Source organism: Pygoscelis adeliae, unplaced genomic scaffold (genome assembly GCF_000699105.1).
Source record: "Pygoscelis adeliae isolate BGI_AS28 unplaced genomic scaffold, ASM69910v1 Scaffold386, whole genome shotgun sequence".
Lineage (NCBI taxonomy): Eukaryota > Metazoa > Chordata > Aves > Sphenisciformes > Spheniscidae > Pygoscelis > Pygoscelis adeliae.
Window position 1 is genome coordinate 1,216,083 of NW_008824940.1, and position 10,190 is coordinate 1,226,272.

General features: G+C 37.5%; 1 protein-coding gene across 1 annotated transcript in view; it reads left to right on the plus strand.

Annotated features, from left to right (window-relative positions):
* Nucleotides 1–1,257: 1,257 nt before the first annotated feature.
* The window catches only part of SYAP1 (synapse associated protein 1), an 18,857-nt gene continuing 9,924 nt past the window's right edge, over nucleotides 1,258–10,190 (plus strand). The window contains exons 1-5 of the mRNA XM_009325495.1: nucleotides 1,258–1,378; nucleotides 3,631–3,749; nucleotides 6,061–6,127; nucleotides 7,819–7,892; nucleotides 8,241–8,380. Of these exons, the coding sequence (XP_009323770.1) occupies nucleotides 1,258–1,378; nucleotides 3,631–3,749; nucleotides 6,061–6,127; nucleotides 7,819–7,892; nucleotides 8,241–8,380 (521 nt within the window). The remainder of the gene's footprint in view (nucleotides 1,379–3,630; nucleotides 3,750–6,060; nucleotides 6,128–7,818; nucleotides 7,893–8,240; nucleotides 8,381–10,190) is intronic.

Sequence of the window (10,190 nt, forward strand, 5' to 3'; positions counted from 1 at the left end):
AAAGGTGCGGGGCTCCTCCCCCTCCCACACACATCGCTGCTGGGGGCCTTCGTGCAAGGAGAAGGCTCGAGTAAAAGAATAGCTTCGCTTGTTGGAGGGGTGTGTCGTCCCCAGGCATCTTCACGCAGGGAGTGCTGCTAGGGGGTCTCTCTTAAAAAAAATAAAACGGTAGTCTTAGCAGCAAAATCCCCTTAGTGTGGTGAGAGCAGACTAGCGACTGGAGAAGTGAAGGTAGACCGGTCTAATGCACGTTTAGGGGTTGGAGAAGTTACCGGTACTTACTAGTGGCACATAAACCAAAGCTTTAGCTGAACTAAACAGCTAGAGCTAGGTTTTAAGATGAGTTAAGCATGTTTATTCTCAGTTCAGCAAATGTAAAAGAAAAATCACTTTTCGTCTAGATAGCTATGACTCCAATGTAGCTTGCATAGTGATGCAAAATGGGGAATGCAAGTTTGAGGTCACCAGAATACTCTTTTTAAAAAAACAAAACAGCTCTGAAGCATATCTTTCCAGATGTAAATGGTAATTCAGGTCAGTTTAGCGAATATGGAAAATTATCTCAGTGAAGAAGTGTTACAAGTCATTCTCCCCTACCCTTTTTTATTCTATGTTTTCACATATCTTGGTTTTTCATGTCTTCTAAATGATGTTTGTTAACTGCGGTCTATGGCATGCATCACTACCGTGTAGTTTTTCATGCAGCTTGTCCAGTCTCTTCCACAGTTCTGAAACTTTCTTTAAGTGTCTGTTCTGTTGTCATTGTCGGAGAAGTGATGTATACATATAATGTACTTCATGAATTGGTGTGGAGTTTCTGTGATTTTTTCATGGGAGAGTAACAGGGTTTGATTATTTTGTTGAACTCATCTCTAATGAGGTAAGGCTGTAATTTACTATAGGTAAGAATTCTGCTTTACTATAGTAGATTCTTAGATAAAATTAATCCAAAGTACAGCTCCATACTCATTGCTAAATTTTTTTCTTACTGGTGCTCTGAAATGCTGGATCAATATCAGCTGAAAGGTTAGTCCGAGATAGTTCTTTACTGTGCTTTGCCTTGGGCTGCATGAGCTGCAGCAGATTATCTGTGTAGTTTGGTCAAAGACTTGTCTGGTTGTTGTAAATTGACCCTAATCTGGTAGTCACTCTGATTGTTCAGGAAGGAAAAAAGACTTTGAATTTTCAGGGGAAGAGTAAGTATTGACTGTTACAGATATAATTTGCTCTGCAAGTGAGAATTTGGTTTAGTGATCCATGGATTCGTTGTCTGTGATGCCAGAGAAGATGGTGGTGGAAAGGCGCTTTTATAAGGATTTGGACGTCGCTGTTTTAACACATGATTACTCTAGAAACATCTGTATGACTAACAACCAGGGTAGCTGTGTGGAAAGACTCCCCTAGCACATAAAGAATTTTACTGGTAAAACCGAAGCCTTACATAGATTATTTTTTGCTCATTATCACATCATTACAAAGGTTAGGAGAGTTTGTCAGTGTGAACTTACAATAGAAATATTGGTCGATACATATTCTTAATACAGGCATAGATTTGTAAGAGGGAGGGAAACCTTCTTGGTCATTTGAAAGTGGAAGTGTTGTTTTTCCACCACTGATTCTACTTTTCTAAGGCTAAGTACCACCTCTTACTGAGGTTTTATAAGTACCTCAGTTCAGAAGAATATTTGCCCTTAATGGAAACAAAAAGCATTTTGTTCTTCAGACTGGTTCCAGGACTGGCCAAAACCACTTTGCCCAACAATACCAAAATGTCACTGGACAGCAAATGTTTTGGCACCTTTTTCACCTAAAACAATTGCATATGAGAAAATTTCCAGGGATACATAAAATGACCAATAAAAGCTGGTTGGGAGGAAACAATCCAGTAGGCTGCTGCTTCCTCTACTGTCATAAGGGGGACAGTATATATGTCTATATCTAAAGTGTAGAAGATAGGCATTTTTTTAATACAATGTGAAGCACATGATGGGTTGTAAAGCCTGATAACAGATATGAAAAATGCTAGCAAGTACTTGAAGGAAGTTTGGTTGCCACCATTCTGTGGCTTATAAATGGAAGTTACATATAAAAAACTGTCTTGCTTGAGAGTTGGCTAGACCTCTGCATTTGTCAGTATTGGTTTGGTGATATCACTAAAGAGACAATATTTTATACACTACAAAGAACAGTCAGCTTTCCAAAAGGTGACAGGAATGTTCCAAAGTAATTTATTCTACCAGTGGCTAACAACTGTGTGTTAAAGCAACTCGCATTTTTTTGTGTGGTAAGGTTATTTCTTATATTTCTAACCTATAAGGAAACTGGAATTTTTGTGATGTCTTGAGAAGGAAGGTGGTTTTTTGTTTGTTTGAAACAGAAGTGCTGAGTTTTTTTTTTAAATCCCCTGTATAAAAGTCAAAGTTTATTTTCTGGAATAACTAAAATTTTCTTACCATCCCATGTACTTTGCATTCTTAGTAATGCCTCAAACATATCTTTGGTAGGTACTATGCAGTTTAGATCCACTGTTACTACTTCTAACCCTAGAATTAGAATAGGATAGAATAGTTCAGTTGGAAGGGACCTACAGTGATCATCTAGTCCAACTGCCCTCCGATCTATCTAGATCCCTCTGCAACTATTTTATTTACTATGGCACTTAGTGACATTGTATCATTTTATATACTGTAACTGTGATATTACAGTCATAGTACAACTGTTCAAATGTAATAAAGTGCTTGTGACATCATGTCATTACCTGAGAAATAAACAATACCAATGTTGGTTTAAGATCCTTTGTCAATAAACTGGTATTTAGTGTTTCTGAAGGTTGGTGATATACATCTTGCTGCTTGCAAGTTTGTTCTCCTTAATTAAAAATGGCCAATACAAGGCAGCTGTCTATGCTACATAGTTCTTTCCCTGCCACCTTCCTTCACTTCAGCACTGCTAATATAAAAAAATGCTAGTTAGTCTTTGAAAATGTTTGTTACTGCTGTTCTGACACTGAATGTATCCAGAAAAATAAGCAAACAGGGCCACAGTGTTTCTCATGGAGCTAAAAAGAGGAAGACAATGCAAAATAGAAGAGGGCAAACATCAAGAGCAAGCTTCTGTCTTAAGACTTTTGGAGGAATCTCAAGTGTTACTTGCCTAAAATTTTTCATGCATTTGCTGCCTTACTTAATGAGACTTTATTGTGCATGTTGATTTCCTTAAAAAAATATAATTCTGTTTTAATACTCTTGCTATAGTTACTTTATTGCTTAATGTCTCCGAAATACTTGAATGAAATTAGGAAAGACACATTGCTTCAGAAAATTCATTGGAAAGCAATATTTCAAGGACCATTAGGAATGTTTGATTTAGTAAACAAGGTTCATGTATAAAAGCTTGATTTACAGAAAGTTGTGATCAAACATACAGTTTGATCATCATCAGTAAAGAATATGAACTACAAGAGGGTAAACAGGATTTTAGGAGTTCTTTGTAGGCCAGAAGCTGGGTTAAATGAATTTGAAAGAAGATTCTAAGTAGGTATCCAAATGTCTAAAGAGAAAGGAAAATCTAGTAAGAGAACTGGATGTAAAGAGATCTTTTTTCACCTCTTTCTCTTCTCATCTGTGAAAGGTTACCTCTTCAATTTTGCCACTGCTGCTACAAAAAAGATATCTGAATCTGTTGCCGAAACAGCACATACAATAAAGAAGTCTGTAGAAGAAGGAAAAATTGACAGTATCATTGATAAGGTATTTTATTTCTAGATACTTGATCTGAAAGATCTGCTTGCTTACTGTTGTTGTAATGTGTAGCAAATCTGGCATGTGATAGCATTTCTTTAAGCTGGCTTTAGGAATTACGTATTTCACGAGCAGGTATCTCCTGTCATGCTAAATGGTGTGACTGAAATATTTATTCAGGGTAGACATGCCAAAAAATGGTCACCCTGCTTTACTCAGTACTGCACCTGTGTTCCATTCCTTCAGGATGTAGATACACTGGAGAAAAACCAGAAGAAAATATGAAAAATGCTGACATAGGAGGAAAGGCTAGCAGAGTTAGTAGAGACAGGCAGTTGGGGGATGGCTGGGAGGTGTGTGGGCTGGGTTTTTTTCCCCAGTTTATTTAGGTGGAAAAAGGAATGCTATAGCCTGCGTCTTAAATGCATCTCTGACGCAAGAGTCAGAATTAGGTCAGCTTTGTGGGTATTGTATACTAAGACCCTAGAGCTATACAGGTATGGTTTCATAAGACCCAGTGAGTTAATGAAACAACTTACTATTGTCTTGTTCTTATTCCCCCCCCCTGCCCCCGGACCCTGCCACTTATCTCTTGCCCTCTCTGTTCCTGGCTGCCAGCTCCAGTTGCTTAACTTCTGCCAGCAAGTGTTATTCCAGTGCTTTAAGTCACGAACTTGAGGGGGGAGGAGGAAGAAAAAAAAAAACAGGCAGTGATAAGTGCTATGTAGTGTTCTGTGTTTTTTAGCAAGGGTAGCTTGGAAGGGGAGAAGGGAAAGGGAACTGGCCAAAACCAACCCAGCCGTAGTGGGGCTGTGTATCCGGAGTGTCAGACATGGGAGGTGCAGCCAGACCCCTCCTCCTGCTCCTGTCTCTCAGACACCCCTTCAGGGGAACTAAAGCGTTTCCTTTTTTTTTTTTGTTTTTAAATACAGTGAAATTCAATTTCTTGGTATAATTCATTTTCCTGTTGTCTTCCAAGTTAATCATCAAATGACACTTCTAAATATCTGTTATGATCGAATTTTGTCTCCAGATTTCATTGACATTTAGTGACAACTCTCTCTATATAATAGCAGAGTTACATTTCCTGCTACAGTATGTGAGAGTCTAATGTCATTTTGATCCACATGAAAAAGGAAAAAATGAGTAAGAAGGTTATTTGGTAATTTAATACACAAATAATAATGCTCAGAAGAAACTGTAGCTAAGTACCTACAGCATATTTTATGCCTAAAATACCATTTTCTTTTTTCTGTGAATGCCTTAGAGTAATATGAGTTTCCTGTTTTGACTAATAAGTTTACATATGAGAGAAACAGGGTTATAGCTTTATCATCGTAAAGCTTTTTTTTTACACCATACAAATTTTTTTATTCCATAAATACCAAAAATTCATATAACTTACAACCAGGAGGAACCACAATGATCTATTTGTATAACACAATAGGCACTACAGTAGTTCTCTCACTAATCTTAAACTGAAACGCTGGGTTGTTGGAGGAAAAAAAATTTGGAGGAATTTATCAGGATTTAGCTTGAAAACTTGCGTGCTTTTTGACAACTTGTTAAGCCATAGACCTCACTGCATAAAATTTGTATTTTGTGAGTGGTTTAAGTATTCATTTCTACCTTCATGGTTTTTTGCCTCTGCTTTCAACTACAGAACAACATTTGCATTGTTATTTCTAGATTATGGCATGCCGACTTCTGAGACCATTCTCCATTTTTTAATTCTAAATTCAATATAGGATATTTCTGAACATAATTTTTTGATGAAAATTTGTCAACAACATAAATGGAGAAATTATTCTATTTCAGCTAAGCAGACATTCTGAAAATCATACTTAATAATTTTACAAGTCCGATTTATTGCAGTGGATATATTTCTTAGGCAACTCTTGAAACTTACTGTAAGGCCAAGGGTACCTTCAAGTGTTTAATGCTTTAAAAACATGTTTAAATAAGTCTAAACAGTCTATGTTGTCTGTATTTGGTAAGGTAAGGCGGTAAGTATATATGCATAGTATGCTGATGTTCAAATTACCAGCTAGGATTTTCCTCCTTTTTTTTTTGTCCCCTATATAAAACTGTAAATATAATTTTGAAAGCCTACACAATAGTTTAAACTTTTAAAGGCAAAATTGAATGTTTCAGTAAAGGTGAATGTATGATTTACATGAAACACCTTTAATTAAGTTACAAAAAGGGCCACCAGGGATATAAGAGTATGATCCTTCTGTGTGAAAGCACTTTCTGAGTGAACATGAAACAACAGGAATGATTTTTTTTTTTTATTGTGGTTCCCTAATTTTTGTTTTAGACGATTATTGGAGATTTTCAGAAGGAACAGAAAAAATTTGTCCAAGAGCAGCAAACAAAAAAATCAGGTAATGTATGCTTTTTTTGATAATGCATAACATTGCATAAGCTAAAACTTGCTGGAAGCTGGATAATTGAGCTATATCTAAACCTAATCTATGAAAACTGTTTAATGAAACACATTATGGCAGAACTTAACATATATTGTGGAATAGGAAGATGACATTTTTGAGTGAGGTTAGTGTTACATTATCTAGTTGGTTTAGATTTGCTTTTTTAACCAAATTCAGCTTTATGAAGTTAACTGAAAGATCACTGTGCTAGCAAAGCTGATCACTTATCGTTGTTTTGAATCTTAAGCCTGTGTATTTATTAAAAACAGGCATGCTGATTACTTTTGAGCTTTAGCAATCATGTCACATTTTCGTCATGAAATGAAAAACATGGGTTAGGGTTTGCACTATAGTATTTAGTTCTGCTTTAGGAGTTGCTCTACTTATATTAAAGGCATAATTGATCCTTTGCTTTCCCATAAATCATTTGCTTTATAATTATCTGTGATCTAAATCCTTCAAGTTACCCACCCATTGACATCAGTGGATCTATTTGAGACTTTAAAATAAGCACTTTTTTTTTTTTTACATTGTGTTTCATCATTGGCTTTTGTCTCTTTTAATGTGTTACCTGAACGCAATAATTTCTGACAGTTTGAATAATTAGTAGCTCTATTGTTAATCTTGAAAATGAGCTGGTTTTAAATGGATCGTGATAAAATTTTTCATACTGTCTGTAGTTAGTATGTTAGTCTGGTTTCTTCCTGCAAGACTGCTTACGTGATCACTTTGTCTGTATTTCTGTCTTTTTGGGTCTGTTAGTAAACTTTGGCATCTGTTAATATATTTCTACAAGTTTCATGAAAATAGGTAGCTAGATTGGCGAAAAAAGAAGTAACAGGTGGCCTAACTGAAAGAAGCGTTAGCATCAGATGTGAATCCATGTGGGTGAAAGATCTTGCTGATGGAAGGTGCATAGGCAAATAAGCATTGCTAGTTTAAGTGCACAAGAATTATTTGTTAACTGTTACAGATGCATCATAATGTCTCTGTAGGCTGAATTTGCATTGATAGTGAAGAGATTAATACATCTACAAGAGTTTATTTTCCTCTGTGTACAGCCTGCAGAACTGTTTTGGAAGTATCTGTGTAAAAGTATAAATCAGCTGAACTCGAGTACATTTATTCAGTGTATAACATGTTGTAATTTCTAACAAATTTATAACTTATTTTTCTCCATAGTTAAAAAATTGGTGTCTTCAAGGTGTTAGAAAATTAATACAACAGTAAATTATTTTGAAAGCTTAATTTAGACAAAGTTTACACATTTAAAGTGAATCTAGAAAATTCTATTTGCAGGCAGCTTAACCAGTTATACAGCACTACTTCAGTAAATAAACTAAGAGGCACCAAGTTCTGACTGGTGCACACTGCAAAGAAATCCCCACAGTTTTAGTTTTTACAATAACGGAAGTCAGTAACTTTTTTTTTTTTTTTTTTTCCCTCTCATAAGCAAAGATCCATTCCTAGAGTTTCGCCCTTATGCCATGAGCTTAGTTTAGGAAAAAGGAACAATGAATTGGCTTACTGATGTAAGTCTGCTTATTTTTGTGACATTGTATGTTACTTTATGTAAGGTGGTTTTTGTGTTTGTTTTTTTTTTTTTAATAATACATGTGTGATTATTTTCCTCCTTTCAATAACAGAAGCAGCAGTGCCTCCCTGGGTAGACAGCAATGAAGAAGAGACAATTCAACAGCAAATACTGGCCTTGTCAGCAGTAAGTACTTCGTTTCCTGTAAGATTTGAAATTTTTCTGTTCGGAGAGGTTAAAACTTCCTTTTTTTTCCAAAGTAAGTTTGGCTAGCATTATTAAATTATATATTTTCAATATACTTCTTTTAATGTGTCTGTCACCGTACTGATCATGTGCAAGAGTAAGTAGTTCTTTCAGTATCAACTTGAGCCAAAGTAGATCCCCAGTATAATTTTTATTTTTATAAAGGCTTTACAGCTTTGTGGTATGATAGAATTATGTGAGAAGTGGGATTGCTTTGCTGGTCTTGTGTGTGAAATATGCTATCCTTTCTCTGATACCAGTTAATGACCATAAATATGTTCTTCAAAGGATAAACGAAATTTTCTGCGGGACCCTCCAGCAGGTGTGCAGTTTAATTTTGACTTTGATCAAATGTACCCTGTTGCAGTGGTGATGTTACAAGAAGATGAACTTCTCAACAGGATGAGGTTTGATCTCGTTCCCAAACAGTAAGTAATTTCTGCTGGTAACTATGTATCATTGTACTTTTAATGGGTCTGTAGTTAAGCGTAAATTACTCCCTTTTCTTTTCACTTCCTTCAGTTCTTTCTTTGTGTACTTCCTCTGTATGTATTTTATACCTGCTAATTTCAAATGCATGGAATATTGCATGTGCATTGCGGTTTAGCAATGGGAGGAAAGAACAGAAGTAGATCTGGTAGACATTCAGAACTAATAAGAACCTGTTGAGTTAAGTATGGGAGAGACCTTAAATTTTTTCATGTCCAGTGTGCTAAATTAATTGAAAATCTTTTTCCCAAAGGTAAATGCAGCAACAAAAATGTTTCAGACCTGTTGGTGTAACTGACACCCCAAAAAGGTTACTAGAGATAGTCAGAGGTCCCCTGGAGAAATGGTAAAAGAATGCATCCCAAAACAGTACCAATGCATGCAAGAAAAACTGGTTTTGAATAGGTGTCATGGTTTAACCCCAGCCGGCAACTAAGCCCCACACAGCCACTCGCTTACTCCTCCCTGGTGGGATGGGGGAGAGAATCGGAAGGGTAAAAATGAGAAAACTCGTGGGTTGAGATAAAGACAGTTTAATAGGGAAAGCAAAAGCCGCGCACGCAAGCGAATCAAAACAAGGAATTCATTCACTGCTTCCCATGGGCAGGCAGGTGTTCAGCCATCTCCAGGAAAGCAGGGCTCCATCATGTGTAGCAGTTACTTGGAAAGACAAACGCCATCACTCCGAATGTCCCCCCCTTCCTTCTTCTTCCCACAGCTTTATATACGCTGAGCATGACGTCATATCGTGTGGAATATCCCTTTGGTCAGTTGGGGTCGGCTGTCCCGGCTGTGTCGCCTCCCAACTTCTTGTGCACCCCCAGCCTACTCGCTGGTGGGGTGGGGTGAGAAGCAGAAAAGACCTTGGCTCTGTGTCAGCACTGCTCAGCAGTAACGAAAACATCCCTGTATTATCAAGGCTGTTTTCAGCAGAAATCCAAAACACAGCCCCATACCAGCTACTGTGAAGAAAATTAACTCTATCGCAGCCAAAACCAGCACAATAGGCAATGGGAAAAGCTGTGTGTTGCAACTGCCTTCTTTCTAGCGGACCTAACTAAAAGATCCATAAGGTCTTTGTCCCAGCTGTTATGGCCTGTTCCAGTATGGCTTCTTGATCCCAGCTTTATTCCAGTGCTGTTGTCCTTCCTTGTCCAGTTCCAGACTCTGCTCCTAAAATTTGTTTCACAGGTCAACATTCTTGTTAAGTAGGAGTTCCCAACATTAGTCTAGTTGTCTAAGGATGGAAACAGGAAAGAAAACATCTTTTTGTGAGCTTTTCTGTCTTAAATCTCCTCCTTTTATAAACCTTCCCAGCTCCTCATTTTATTTACCCCCTTTCCTGCTGTTCTTTGCTGCTGTCAGTCCTAAAGCTCTGCCCATATTCTAAGTCTTCATCAGATCTGTCTCTGATGCTCTGTCTTCAGCCTCTGGTTCTGCTACCCTTGCCTATTCTACCACATTGCTTAATAGGGGTTTTTTTTCCTGTTCTTAGTCTTAATAGTCACTGTTTGCCTGAATGGGCGGGTGTCCTGGTTTCGGCAGGGATAGAGTTAATTTCCTTCCTAGTAGCTGGTACAGTGCTGGGTTTTGGATTTAGGATGGGAATAATGTTGATAACACACCGATGTTTTAGTTGTTGCTGAGCAGGGCTTACACTAGTCAAGGGCTTCTCAGCTTCCCATGCTCTACCGACTGAGAAGGCTGGGGGTGCACAAGAAGCTGGGAGGGGGCACAGCCAAACTGGCC